This window comes from Pelobates fuscus, chromosome 11 (assembly GCF_036172605.1).
Source record: "Pelobates fuscus isolate aPelFus1 chromosome 11, aPelFus1.pri, whole genome shotgun sequence".
Taxonomy (NCBI): domain Eukaryota; kingdom Metazoa; phylum Chordata; class Amphibia; order Anura; family Pelobatidae; genus Pelobates; species Pelobates fuscus.
The window spans coordinates 125,342,429-125,358,166 of NC_086327.1; the positions used below are offsets into that span (position 1 = coordinate 125,342,429).

The window sequence follows — 15,738 nt, forward strand, 5'->3', positions numbered from 1 at the left end:
AAAAATATATTTAACGGATAACAAACTGTAAAATACTATGATGCTCCTTTATTATTATTATTATTTTATTATTTATGTAGCGCCAACAAATTCCGTAGCGCTGTACAATGGGTGGACTAACAGACACATAATTGAGATCAGACCATTGGACGTACAGAACAGAAGGGGTTGAGGGCCCTGCTCGATGAGCTTACATAATGACAACCAACGTTTTCAAATTCAACTTACATAGTTACATAGTTATATAGGCTGAAACAAAAGACTTGGGTCCGTCAAGTTCAGCCTTTTTTCTCATATCTGTAACTTAATTATGAAGATGGTGATGATGATGTTGTTGATGATGATGACTAAAGACCTGCAAGTGAAAGCGTGTGTTGTATGGCATAAGTTTCATTATCTTCATCCTCCTGAAGTAGTTTCTCAATTGATATATTGTTCATTTCTGGTCTTGTGTCATCATGTTCTTGTGGTACAGGTTCTGGAAGTGAAATGGGTATGGGGACAAATTGCTGTCCGAGCATGGTTGGAGTGGCCTGGTAGGGTAAGGTGTGACTTGCTGCAGGAATCGTGGGGATCGACTGAGCCCATGGAATATAAGTAAATGGCGCTTGCTGGTCTGTGTACTCAATTTGGGTAGCAATGCCTGGAGTGGCACTTCTTGCCTGGCACGAAAAGCAGAGATAATACTGTTATTAAATATTAATATTATGGACTGTTCAATAAACCCAATAACGTAAGCAAGTACTTAATAAAACTTACATACTTTTGAGCAAAAGTTAATCAGAGCTACTTTAATAATCTTTAGTATCTGTCTCTAATTTTGAATTCTTGTCCCACTATGATCATCAATGGATTTATTGGATTTTAGTGGATTTATTATGTTGATTTTTGAAATGTTAATCTAGATTGATGATTATTAAATTATTTTATTCCTCTTTTATTTGAAATAGCATGTTAGTGTGTAGCTAGCATAACATTTTAGACATATCTCTGCAAACCCATGCTGGCAGGGAATAATGGAAATTTTGGTCAACAAGAGCTCAAGAGAACATAGAGCCAAACTTCCAAAACTGAAATAGAAATAGTCATAGTAAAGGTGTTTATTCTATATTTTTATTGTTATCCCAGAATAAAGGATTTTATGAAACCTGTTACACGTTATATGTAAAATGCATTTACTTACATGCCAATCTATCATTAGTTGAAAATGAAAACAGTGATTTAAGAACACTATATATTAGTCTAATTTATGCAGAAATTAAACTCATCTGTTTTGCTTAAAATATAATATGGAATTGGTACATTGTGTATGTTTCACAACAAGATTAGCCAATAGATAACACTTCAGGTGTTGTTGAATTGTAAATACAATAATGTTTAGCCAAAACATAGAAATATGGTGAGTTACCTGTTAATTACTTCGTCCAATGAAAACTTATATTTATATAAACAATGAAATTGTTGAAATATCAAAAACCTTTGATTCATGTTACTTACTGCACCTTTCTTACATACACTATGCATTTAGTATAAAATTTTTTCGAATATTCCCTTGCTTTTGAAAAACATGTTTAGATTTTTATCTCAATATACATTATGTAAACAATATGTATTCATGATTTTTTTTTAGCAGGTTTACTTACTGTGAAGTTAGTTAGTAGTGGTTGAGAAGTGTAGGTCAAAACGGAAGGTGGTCCAACCACTGTGTAACCTTGACACATTGGTTGGACATACATATCTCCAGTATATGGGCAGCTAACAGTTTCATGTGAAATGTATTCTGGACATGTTGTCCATTGGGTTAAAGGTTGGAAAGCAGCTGTGGGAGGCTGGGAAATCCAACTTGTATAAACAGTTCCTTCATCATGTAGAGGCAATGCTGACGTGGTAACAGTCGTATCAACATAGGAAAAGTCAGTGGAATTTGAAACTGGTAAAAGACAATGAGCATCATATGAAGATAGCTTAAAATGCTTATGTGAAAGAATTAAATATAATAATAATAATTTAGAATAATTACCCATTGGGGCATAGGTAGGATATGTCTGGTAGGTTGAAGTCACCTAGAAAAAGATAGAAGAAAAAGTGGTCGACTAATTTAATTCATAATCTCAAGGCTCGGTTAATTTATGAGTGTAACAATTAAAAACACCATGAAGTTACACATTTCAATTATTTGTCATCACTTTGCTATGGTTACCAACAATATGTATCTTCATAATTGAGTTAGAACAGTGAAGAATGTACATTTGCCTATATATGGTCGTCACTGTCTTTTTTTCCGAGCTGCAGGATGATTACAATTTGTAATCTAATGAAATGTTAATAAAACTGGGCTGCCATCAGGGAAGTACAGCTGATACAGCTGTATGGGGCCGAGACGCCAAGGGCACAAGGGCCCCGCATTCTCAATGTGCACATATATGATGATTATCACTATATATATATATATATATATATATACAAAGATATTCTTGGCAATCACCCTTCAAAAATTTTTTCCTTTGTGTTCCTGCCTGGGTGCAAACCTCAGCATAGGTATATATATATTCATTTGAAGAAAGGTGCACTCACAGGACTTCATCCATCAATTCTTTTATTCTTAGATATGTGTTACATGTGTAATCAAATCATCAATCAACGTTTCGACCCCTAAAGGGTCTTTTTCAAGATCTTGAAAAAGACCCTTTAGGGGTCGAAACGTTGATTGATGATTTGATTACACATGTAACACATATCTAAGAATAAAAGAATTGATGGATGAAGTCCTGTGAGTGCACCTTTCTTCAAATGAATATATATATATATATATATATATATACATATATATATATATATATATATATATATATATATATATATATATATGAACCTGCGAGTCCCCAGGCCACTGGCTGCATCATGTACAGGGAAGAGGGGTCCCAGCACTCACTAACTTCAGTTTTTATAGGCTCCTCTATCCAACTCTTGCGAGCCCCCGGCTCTCAGAGCATTGCTGTGGGTTACCATGGCAACACTTCACGAGGCACCTATGCCCGGCTCGCTTGCGTCAGAGAGAGATACTGACAGAAGCTGAGGTTTGTGTGCTGGGCCCCCTCATTACCATACAGGCACCTGGTTACTAAAAACACACCAAATTCACTATACAAACACTGCAATTACTATACCTACACTACATCCGCTACCCTTACACTGCATCCACTATAGACACAATGTATCCACTATACATCCACTGCATCCACTATACTCACAATGTATCCACTATACAAACACACTGTATTCACTACATACACTGACTGCATCCATTATACACATACTCTGCATCCATTATACACACAATCTATCCACTATACACACACTCTGTATTCACTACATACACTGACTGCATCCATTATACACACACTCTGCATCCATTATACACACACTCTGCATCCATTATGCACACACTCTGCATCCATTATACACACACTCTGCATCCAGTATACACACACTCTGCATTCACTACACACACTCTGCATTCACTACACACACGCAGCTATACTTCTAGTTTGGCTGTTTCAGCCTTGAATTTGAATTTCTGACAATTCTCGCTCTAGTAAATATCCCTGACAGTGAATTGATAGAGTGTTCAGAGGACATGACAGTAAACTCATTTTAAAACATAATTCATTATACAAGGTAAGAGGTAATATTATTTAGGAATATAGATGAACAGAGGTTGGTAGACATATGATCACCGTCTAAGCTAGTTCACACTTTGTTTCTCCAATGTAACCTCCAATGTATGATGTAGATTAGCAGAAAAAGAAAACAACAGAATAATAGTGTGATACTTAATTACACAGTGTGGTTGGGAGATAACTGAAGTTTAATCTATAGATAGATTCATACTGTGAAATGCGTGCTTAGCGAGAGGAATAGAAATCGGAATGAAAAGATTAACATTTGATATGATTTGAGTCGAGAAATTGAAACAAAATCAAGGCAGTGAAACTAGTCAATATATTATGGTAGGTGTGCTCATAAAGTTTCCTTTCATTATTACTGGATTGAATAGAAAGTTTCCAATCTGTTTGTACATTAAAATAAATTGATTTAATTAAGTTCCGAGTTCACAAACCAGCTCTTTTCTCGTGTGTTAACGGACCAACAAATGGACATCAAAATATTTCTTACAGTAGGGATATGTATTTAATATATGTCCCAGCGTATATTATTAATATTTCATAAATAATAAAATGCCCTCTCCTAATGTCTTATAATATATTTTTATGTGAAAAAAAATGTTACCATGGGTGTTAAGGTGTTAGTATTGCTAAAATGTCCTCGTTTTCTTTTCAGGAGTTCTTTTACAGGTTCCTTCACTCGAACCCCAAGATATGGTCGGGGCTGGTTATGTTGTTGATGATCTGAAGTCACAGCTGGAAAAATATTTAATATAAATAATGAGCAAAACATATGGAACACATGGAAAAGCAACCATGATCCAAGATGATCTGTTAATAGAACAAATGTGAGATCAACAGTCAATCTATTGTCATTAAGAATGTGGTGTAGAATATCTACATCTTGGATATTGAGTTGGCTTGAATAATACAGAGCACAATTATATTGCTAGATATTGATCAGATATTAGACCTGTTATTGTTATGATTGCAGCATCGAAATGAAACATGAATACAGTATTAGTAAGGATCTTACATTATGGACATAAAAATGTGAATTTTTGTAATGTACAGTGGGTTTTTCAAAATAATTTCTCCATAGGTTTTTTTTTATTTTCTCAATTTATTGATTTTATTAATTTATTGAGGAAAATTTTGGAATTGCCCCAAAGAGTCTTGGCCGTCTAACGGCCGTCTAATTGCCCCCAAAGAGTCTTGGCCGTCTAACGGAATGGGTCACAAATCAGCTACACTAAACTGAGCGATATTGGAGCATCCCAGGATTCCTTTCATATCGATACTTTTTGAGAGGTGCGTGGGAGCTGGTAAACCCCCAAGCCTGTTCAATCTTACATGGGAGAGAGGCATATGGGTTGACTTTCCTTATAGCCAATCCATGGTATATCTAAGTAAGATACCAAAAATTTGCAAAAAAAGTTTCCCTAGTTAATAAAGGACCTTGAGTTTATTAGTGTTTAATGACAATTAAAGCACCTTGTTGCCACCTCAGTATCATCCCAGCATGCTTCCATGGATATTTATCAAACTAAAACTCCCGAGTTTGATCCAGAACCCAGTTAAATCCCAAAATAAATACCCAGGCTGCAAATGTTTTTAATCTAACTTTCCCTTATTTGATTCATGATCCACATGTAGTGATCTACTTAGACTACAAAGCTGATTTTGCAACCAAATTGCCTTTAGTAAATTGTCAAGATATTTTTGCCGACATCAGTTTGCCAAACCACCCTAACTGTGGCTATTGTAACAGTCTACTGATTGATGATTATCTACATATTAATAACTGACACAGAGTGATACTGATGTTGACACAATCACATTTGCATCTTCTTTTCAAGGTTTTTGGCAAGCTTTTCAGCATTATTGATGCAAAAATGATCCAATACCTTAAGTTAAGCTTTCAAGCTTACGCAATCACAGTCATTCCAGATAAGAATTATCAGTACATTAACTGAATAATTTTTGTAGATCAATGTTTAATGCAATCACTGACAACACTTTAAAAAAAAATAACAAAAACTGTGCATTTAAGTGTGTGTTAATGGAGGGGGTGTATATTTATGTACAGCAACTATGTCAATGTAGTGGTGAATGAGTGTCATTCCAAAATTTATGAAAATATTATGTGTCATGGTTATGTGAATTATTGTATTATGGTTTGTGGATTTATATGTATAAATGTGTGTCATTCTGTGCAGTGTTAGCATGTGTAAATGTGGGGGATTCCTATTATGTAGAGGTGTATATAAATACAACCCTGCATTCACAAACACTGATTGTCAGTGAATTTTATTGTCAGTGTATTTTAGAAAATTGTGTGAAGGTAGATGTGCACTTGAAGTAGTGAGTCATTGTGTATGTTAAGTATGCTAGTGGGCTATTGGTGCAGTCCCTCCTATTATTGTATAACTTCCTTTTTTGACTTAAAAAAGAAAGAAAGAGAAGGATTGCCTAGTAAGCTATACCCACGCAAGCAAACCAAAACCAACTAATTGCACTTTTAGACTAGGCAAAGGGCTCAGTTTGCATGACTGTTAAATGTTGGCACTCCAGTATATAACACAGGGCTAAGCCTGGATCACCAGACAAGCACTGTGACAATGTGCCAGGCGTGGGCAGCTGGTCACTTTTGGCATGAATTAAGACCTAAATATTGAGGTTTGTTAATACAAGCTACACCATGGCAGGGTGCTCTTTGCACGGAGCTTTGTTGTTCGGGCACATACTGAGACTCTATGATACAGGACAGGGGAGGATTGGCAATGTTTGGCTCAGGATGCCAGTACAACTCAATGGCAGGCCAATACAATAGCTTATCGTGTTTCACATTTTACAGATACACACACACGGATTCATACACAGACACTGAAAAATACACAAACACAGATTCGCAGATTCCCGCACAGTCATACAGATTCAAACACACTAATACAGATGCACAAAACACATAGACACATAGATATACACAGATTCAAACACTTATATTGACACACCAGCTCTAGGCTATAGCTCAGAAGTGTATAATACAGGAGCTCTTTTCTCCATCCTGGGTGGCTCCCATAGAGCGCTTGGAGGAAGTGATATACTGTGATAGGGATATGGTAAGATGTGAAAGAGTTACTCCAACCACCATGACCACTTCTGCTTTTAGAAGTGGTTATGGTTTTAGGAGTTGGAATGTGCCGTGTTTCTGCACATCCAGAGTTTTTTGAACTTGTGTACTAGTTACACCTCCGGCACACGCGATGTCACACGAGGGCATGGTGCGCAGTGCTGGGAGCTTCACCTGATGTTGGATTACAGGAAATAAAACTTATTTTAAAACTTTTTCCAGTGTTTGTTAGGCGGAGGACCTGAAGAATAATACCCAAAAAGAGCATTTTTCAAAGAAAAGTAAAACGTTTTGGAGTTACCATTTTAATAGTAAATGGTTCACCTCTCTTGAGCTGTAAATGTTATCACGATATAAGCTTGCCTTTCAATAACCTTCAAACTGCAATATAATTTATACAAATGCAAGATGACTATTCAGTTGGCCAAGTTTTGAATTGATAATAATTTCTTACGCAATGTTACGGAAGACGTAAAAATAGTGTTTACGAAAAGCAGTGAAGACATTTTTTGGATTGTAAATGTGTTGAAAACAAACAAAATACTGAACAAAGTTCAGAAATCATCATGAATCAATGACAAATGAGGATTGTGATTAACGTTTATTTCTGTATTGGGTTTCCACCATTTGTTCCTCATTTCATTAAAAAAATCTATACTTGATAAAAGTGTATAATGAGTGGGACGTGAGAGTTCAGACACTTTAAGAGCTGTGATGTTTTGTAGTGTCGGTCACCCAAAAAGTATAATATGATATTTGCTATTAAAAAAAGAAAAAAACAGGATTATATTGGCATGTTCTGAATTTCTACTTTGATGTCAGCATCTGCAAACTTGCACACTCAAGATTATTACATGATTCCAGCAGATAGCATTGTTGTAAATGAGTCACAGGAAGCATAACTGTTTAGTGAGTGATGGTGTGAAATATATCTCTGAAGACAAATCAAAGAGCAAATAACGACAAACTTTGTTGGAAACAATGATACAGATATATTTAGAAAATTCCTCCAAGTCTCTATTTTTTTCTTATCGTACTTGTGTTAAATTTTAAATATAACCATTACAGATTACAATGTAACTTATTAACATTTATTTGCACCTATGATAAATTATACAGTAATTTTTACTATATAAAATAGTGCTCTAATTGTCTGGTTTATTGTCGATGTTGCCAATATTTATATAAATGGTGGAAAGAGTTACGATTAAATAGCATAGGTTCACTTATGAAAGGCCAATTCTTGTTCTCCAAGATGTGGGAGGTCATGCAAGGACAGCATTTAGGTTTTCATTCAAATTTAGTAAGGATTTCAGTCTTTGATAGACAATCAGTGGTGGTTTTTGGTAACTCGACAATAAACTTAGACAACATTCGCAGTTGGAAAAAATTCCATTTGCTAAAAATGAGATTTTTTTTTTTCTCTCATCACGGTATTTGTATTTGATAGTGCAATTTATTTCTCAAGTCACCACAAATTGTAGTTTGGTAACTAACATAATTGTCGTTGTTGTATGGCTTATTAAATTAAGTATTTGGAAATATATTCTCTAAATAAATTGCAGTTTGAAAATAGATACAAATCTTTATGTTCGTACAGAGTTCAGCGGGGTAATCCAAGCACATAGTGTACAAGAATGCATACGATTTTTCTCAGTGATGCCAGATACATTGTTTTTGCAAAAGCTGCAAACATATCTTGCATCATAGCTCTACCTTCTTATCTTCCACTTCCAAAAAGGCTTGGAAAGATGCCCAAAAGAAACAAGACACTATGCCCAGGGATTTATCATTGGAATGAACATGCTGGAGTAATTGTGAAACGCACAGTACTTCCACAGAAACCCATTTGAACCACTACTGACTGTTGAGAGAAATTTACCATTTACAAATACAACTCAGGTAAAGATAACATCTTTGATGAAAAGTACTGAGCACTTTAAAGGGACACTATATTCACAAAAACAATTTGTCGTACTGCTCAATTCTCTAAAATTTAGTAGTTACATTTCTTTATTTCTGTTCATGCAGTCCTAGTCACACCTCCGATGGCTGTGACTCACAGAGCCTGCATTAAAAAAAAAAAGGCTTCACTTTCAATCAGATGTTAACTTTCTTTAGAATATGTTTATCTCCTGCTCTGTAAATTAAGCTTTAATCACCCACAGGAGGCTCCTGCAAGGTATCAGGCTATTAACAGTGTAGTAGATATGAAATTCTAAATTAAATAGACTGTGCAATTAATGAGGTTTAAATATGTAAACATTAAATGTCTCTTTACAGAAAGTGTTTCGGAATGGTGCACAAGTCATATGCAGGAAGGTGTGCCTAGGGCTGCATAAACAAAGTTATTTAACTCCTAAATGGCAGAGAACTGAATAGTGAGACTGTAGTGGCATGATCTATAAACCAAAACTGCTTCATTAACCAAGTCCTGGATTACTGAAAAATATTTTTGTAGTTCAGTAACATGTTTCTCTTTGTGGTCTACTATTGAATTTGTTGTATGTATTTTCATTGGATGCTTCAGTGGATGCTTTACCATAAGGCCAACTGAGTGGCCCCAGTACAGGCCATTTCTAGTTTTTTTGTTGCAGCATTTTCTTGTGCCTGCCTTTCTGTCTGACTGTAATGGCAACTGGAAGTGTTCTTGTTGATTTAGTCCAGTTGCCAGTATCTTGGGCTCTTTATCTTGAGCTGACAGAATGAGACTGCCATCCTGCATCTACTGACTGGCTCAGGGCTACTTCCAGCAGTCATCGGCAGTGATCTTTGCCGCTTGTGAGTAAGGCCTAGTGGGCGTTGTAGAAAGGGGAGGTGGCCGATCTTAAAGCCAGGCACGTGCAAACTAATTTAACTGAGGCCCCACTATTCCCCTCTCCCCCATGGACCTGCGGGGGTGATCCTGGTCTACAACTCAAGTGTTCCTTACCTCCATGGGTGGTTGGCAGTCCTGCTGAAACACAAGTTGCAAACACAAAGGGCATGCCCAACATGGCAGGACAACATGCTCTCGGAAACACCTAGAGGAGAACCTTGGATTTCTACTCTGGCTGGACAACCTCTTTGAAATGTTTTGTCAGAAGTTCAAGCATATAACTCCTGCCCACCACACAAGGTCCCCTAACAACTTTACGTGCACAGCCACACCAAAGTCCCTGCGTCCGCCACGTGGTTACAGGCCCTACGACCCATCTCAAGTGGCATAGACCAAATTGGCAATGCCAGAGAACAGCGGTGCACAGGCAAGTGCTGAAGAGGAGCATACCCAAGTCAGGACCCCAAGACTGGTGAACACTATACACAACCTGACCTGTCTTCAGAGTACCAACTTGCCAGTTTATATAATACTTGACTCACTGACCAGCGCCAATGTGTGGGACTGTGACTGCCATTGGTGGGCATTGGCTGAAAGATGTTTGGGATACCTTACTTCACCCACTCTCTTCACAGGCCCGGCTACATCATGGTGAAGTTCTGTTTTGCAACTTCATACCCTCTTTAAAGCCGTAATTGCATGTTAACAGCTACTCTAACTGGGTTTTATAAAGTTCTAGACTCTCATATCTGAGAACCCTTCGAGGTGGAACCAAATCTTTGCAGTTGTTTAACATGCTTTAGTCCTACTTTAAGATTATGCTGTCTACTAGTGATGTCCCGAACGGTTCGCTGGTGAATAGTTCCTGGCGAACATAGCGTGTTCGCGTTCGCCACGGATGGCGAACATATGTGATGTTCGGTCCCCCTCTATTTTTTTTTTGTGGCCAAATTTACTAATACAAAGTAAAAATTACTGTGGCTGCTCACTGTTAAAAAAAAAAAAAAAAAAGGTCCCCCCTCCCTGAGCAGGTGGGGGCCCTAAATACCAATAGGGGGGCCCTATTGTCCTCCCCCCCAGCCCCCACCACTGAGCGGCGGGTGGGGGCCCTAAATACCAATAGGGGGGGCCCTATTGTCCTCCCCCCTGGCACCCACCCCTGAGCGGTGGGTGGGGGCCCTAAAAATAACAATAAGGGGGGACCTAATGTCCCTCCCGACCCCCACCCCTGAGTGGTGGGTGTGGGCCCTAAAATTAACAATAAGGGGGACCTACTGGTCCCCTTCCCGGCCCCCACCCCTGAGCAGTGGGTGGGGGCCCTAAAAATAACAATAAGGGGGGAACCTACTGTCCACCCGGCCCCCACCCCTGAGCGGTGGGTGGGGGCCCTAAAAATAGCAGTAAGGGGGGGACCTACTGTCCCCCCTGGCCCCCACCCTTGAGTGGTGGGTGGGGGCCCTAAAATTAACAATAAGGGGGGGCTGGGGGCGACAATAGGCCCCCCTTATTGTTATTTTTAGGGCCCCCACCCACCGCTCAGGGGTGGGGGCCGGGGGGGACAATAGGTCCCCCCCTTATTGTTAATTTTAGGGCCCCCACCCACCGCTCAGGGGTGGGGGCCGGGGGGGGACAGCAGGTCCCCCCCTTATTGTTATTTTTAGGGCCCACACCCGCCGCACAGGGGTGGGGGCCGGAGAGGGGGAGGACAGTAGGTCCCCCCCTCATTATCTTTATGGCCCCCACCCGCCGCCCAGGGGTGGGGGCCGGGGGAGAGGACAGTTGGTCCCCCCCTCCATTATCATTATGGCCCCCACCCGCCGCCCAGGGGTGGGGGCCGAAGAGGGGGAGGACAGTAGGTCCCCCCCTCATTATCTTTATGGCCCCCACCCGCCACCTAGGGGTGGGGGCCGGGGGGGAAGGAGAGTAGGTCTCCTCCCACCCCCCCCTTCAACCACTCTTGTGGCCAGATAGAGTCCCTGTGGGTTTTAAAATTCGCCTGCCTACTGAAGTCTATGGCGGTTCGCCCGGTTCGCCCGGTTTGCAAACAATTGTGGAAGTTTGCGTTCGCGGTTCGAGAACCGAAAATTTTATGTTCGCGACATCACTACTGTCTACCCATGCACCTACCATAATTGCTTTTTTCTTGTTCTCTATTTTAAAAATGTGCAGTTTATCCTGACAAGTCATATTTCAGTGCACTGAGTATGAATAGACTATGTCATCGCTATCCTGTATATTGCCACTGCACTTACTTTTTTTTTCCAATTGTGCTTGTTACCCATGACATGTCAAGTATCATTGTTATTTTGCCAGACCTTTATCACTAAGTAGACATGCCAGTTTAAGCCTGCCTGTATATCACTACACAAACAAAAATAAAAAAAAATGTCAATATTTACAAAAAAAAGATAAACACCCAAACCATCACACAAGTATAAAAAGTACCTACTTAAATATAATGAATCAATTCCAATACTTCCGAAAGTTAGTGCAATAAAACGATACAATATGCCAATAAGATGTTACAAATAGTCAGGTTAGAGGGACTTGATCCAATGATGTTGACATCCAAAAATCTGTACTATGTTGGTATATAGTATCACTATCTTTTTTAGGGGAATTCACTAATCTTTTTTTTTATTTATTTTTTATTTTATATTTCAGATGTGTACCTGCCTTGTATAGTTTTGCCAATATTTCTATATTTCAGGCCTTGGTACTCTTTTCATCATAAATATCTTGTGCTGTCCTATTAAACTCCCTTTCCCCATTTATTAAGTTCTATCGGTTTATCGTGTCTCCTTCTGTATATAACTATAGCAAATTTTGCCATTAAGTTTTTGTACTTCTTTAATTAGGGTAAATGTTTGAGGATTGTAATTTTCTCCCTCTCATTTTGAAAGAGATATTCTGCTAAAAAGTTCTTAATTCGCAGAAAGTTAAAAGTGTCTTTGGGGGGAATGTTGAATTCCTCCATAATTTGATTGAAGGTTTTAATTTTATGTTCCACCAGTTTTTAAATTCCCTTATCCCTCCAGTCTTCCAAGTGTCTATTTTTATGTTGTCTAACATATCTGAAATACTAGAAAAAGGGAGCACATCTATTCTATTTCTGAGACCTATATTGTTTGAGAATTTGTCCCACCAACTCGTTTACTCTTTGAGTATCCGAGATTTAGTTCGTGCCTCTTTGATGGATTTTTTGTTCACGTCTAGGACCCAAAATAGTGACGTTAGATTTCCTACCACGGTTTTAGCTTTTTCCATTTTATTCCATGTTTCTTGGATTGCAGCAATATTTTGTGAAAGCAATATATGAAAAAGTCTGCTAGCTTGATAGCATTGTAAAATTTCCGGGCACCCCAAACCTCCATCCTGCCTTGATCTAGCCAACACTTTCATTTTAACTCTTGCTTTCTTGCCGCCCCATACACATTTTAAAAACGGATGAGTGTAGTAAAGATAACCAGTTTTCTAGGAAATTAAGTGGGATCAATCTCCATAGGTACAGCCATTTTGGTAAAATATATGCTTTTAGGATATTGATCCTTCCCGACCTGGAAAATCCTATACCTTTCCAGTTTCTTAAGTTTTTATTAGTTAGTGTTAGTAAGGGTAAAAAGTTGGCTTATACTAGGTCTTTTAAATCTGAAGTTAATGTTATACCTAAATATTTTAGCCTGTCCTTGTTTTTTGAGAGCCCAAGGTTGTGTACGAGAAAATTAATTAACCTTTTGTTCAAATATTTTGCTATAAATATTGATTTCTCTATATTCATTTTATATCCTGACTGTAGCGAAATCCACTTCGCCACTGTGTTTTGGAGGGGGCTGCTTGCCCTCCTCTTACCCTGTGACTACGGTCCCTGGGCGATTTGGCCCTTTATGCACGGTATTTGGGCATACTGTGGGTTATTGGGCTGCCCCAGGATTATGGGCCCTCTCATCAGCCCATACGAAACTTAAACCCCATGGCGTTTGAACTGTGTTTGTGGCATCTGAGCGCTGTTTGGATATGTTGAGCGCTCAGATCCAAGCCATCTGGGGATGGGTTGAAGGTGGGGGTTCTGTTTAGTATAACAGGAGTTATGTATTTTTATGTCTTTTGGTGGTTGCTGGTAACATGTGCTTAATGGAGGCTGTGTTTGCCCCTGGATATAATTAAATCAGCTTCTCCATTGTCTCCAGGATAGAGGATTCTGGGGAACTAGTTGAGCTGGAAAAACCATGCTTCCAGAAGGTCAAATGCACATTTGTACTAACTTTTGAACCCCTGGTCCAATTCGTATGATTTTTGAGTATGTTGTTCCCCCAAATAGATTGATTGTGAATATGTATTTTTATGCGAATGTGATGTATATTTTGGGAGTTATGAATGTTGTGTAAAAACTGTATTTTCCCTACCTATGATAATTGTATTTTCCTGTGTGTACAGATAATTAGTTTACAGGTAGAGGGGAGGGCTATGTGTGGGATGTAACTATTGTGTGATTGGTTAATGTACGTTACTGTGTGTGTCCCTCCCCTTCATGGGAGCACCTAATAAAAAGGGCTGCAAGCTAGCAGCCAGAGAGTTCTATTTTTACCCTCAACTTGAGTCCTGTCTCTTATTGGGGGAATCTGCTATAAGGGATTGCTATGCTAGGCATATTCCCTTGCTATAATCACTGAGCTCTTGTAAGAGCTTGTTCCTGCTTCGTTCTGAAGGGAGATAGCTGCAGCCTGCGGTGCTTATGGTGTCTGGTGGAGTGCTTGGAGTCCTCTGGAAGCGCTAGGAGCATCCATTAACGGAGGTACCCAGTCGGGGTGCCAGGTGATCCGTTACATTGGTGGCAAGCGGTGGGATGGTGTCCTAGTGCGAGGAGAAGCAGCTCAGAGACACCGGTAACGTGTGGAGTTGTGCAGCGTCCCTATCTTCAGCAACATAATGGAACCAGCAGTGGCTACAGCAAGCATGGTGTATAGCTACTCCGTACTAGAGTTTGGCACGATGATAGGGTTGCACCTTAAGTTTTACGGACCCAATCCAGAGGAGAAATACGTGCGGTTCGTGTGGGACATGGTGACCCGGAACCTACAACACAGGGCGTTGAGGGAAGGCCAGTGGGCACGTTGGGAGAAACTCCAGCCACAGGTAGAGTGGGACGAGGAAGAAACCGAGGTGGCCGGTGGAGATGGGACCGAGGTCTCTCTACCGGCCCTACAGGGATGCCGGGCACCCGGCCCAGATCCCCAGCGGCAGTATGTTTTACAGGGAGGGGAGACAGTCGGTCTCACTCCCCAGCAGCAGAATGTTTTATTGGAGGAAGAGACAACTGGTCTCCCTCCCCAACAGCAACCAGAGGTACCCAAGGTAGAGGACCTCATAGACTGGTCCTGGGAGGACCCCCTGCAGGCAGGTGGAGATGGGACCGAGATCTCTCCACCGGCCCTACAGGGATGCTGGGCAACTGGCCCAGATCCCCAACTAGAGCTGGAGTTACAGAAAGTGAAGAGCATCGACCTCCCCCCCCAGCAGCAGCCGGAGTACCAGGGGGACGTAAGTGATATTTCTCCTCCACAGTCAACTCCTTTGTTCCCTGACCCCCCAGCAGAAGAGCTGGCAACTGGGCAGAGCGCCGCTGGCCTCTGTCCTTCCTTTTTTCCTTACCCTGAGACTACCCCAGCTCTGACCCCGGAGCAGAGCACATCGGGCATCTGGCCCCCAAGTACTCACAGCCATTTGCCCAGCAAGGCCGAGGGTGCCACAGTTTCACCCCACAACTTGGGACCTACAGGCCAGTATGACTTATTGTGGGGGGGCTATTCTGTGAATTCTTTATTGTGGGGGGGCTACACTGCTAAATTTGTTTTGTGGGATAGACCCTCTGTGAACTATGTACCGTGGGTGGGCCATTCTGTGAATTCTTTATTGTGGGGGGGCTACACTGCTAAATTTGTTTTGTGGGTGGGCTACTCTGCTAATTTTGTTTTATGGGTGGGCTGCCCGACTAATCTAGGTACTGACCGGCAGAAGGTCAGGTACCTGGTTAGTCTACCCCCGAATGGGAAGATATGTAGCGAAAGCCACTTCGCCACTGTGTTTTGGAGGGGGCTGCTTGCCCTCCTCTTACCCTGTGACTA

The 15,738-nt window shown here is 40.3% G+C and overlaps 1 protein-coding gene across 1 annotated transcript in view; it reads right to left on the reverse strand.

Annotated features, from left to right (window-relative positions):
• Positions 1-201: 201 nt before the first annotated feature.
• The window catches only part of POU2AF1 (POU class 2 homeobox associating factor 1), a 59,762-nt gene continuing 44,225 nt past the window's right edge, over positions 202-15,738 (reverse strand). The window contains exons 2-5 of the mRNA XM_063436003.1: positions 4,291-4,421; positions 2,021-2,063; positions 1,644-1,930; positions 202-662 (exon numbers count right to left, since the gene is read on the reverse strand). Of these exons, the coding sequence (XP_063292073.1) occupies positions 348-662; positions 1,644-1,930; positions 2,021-2,063; positions 4,291-4,421 (776 nt within the window). The 3' untranslated portion in view covers positions 202-347. The remainder of the gene's footprint in view (positions 663-1,643; positions 1,931-2,020; positions 2,064-4,290; positions 4,422-15,738) is intronic.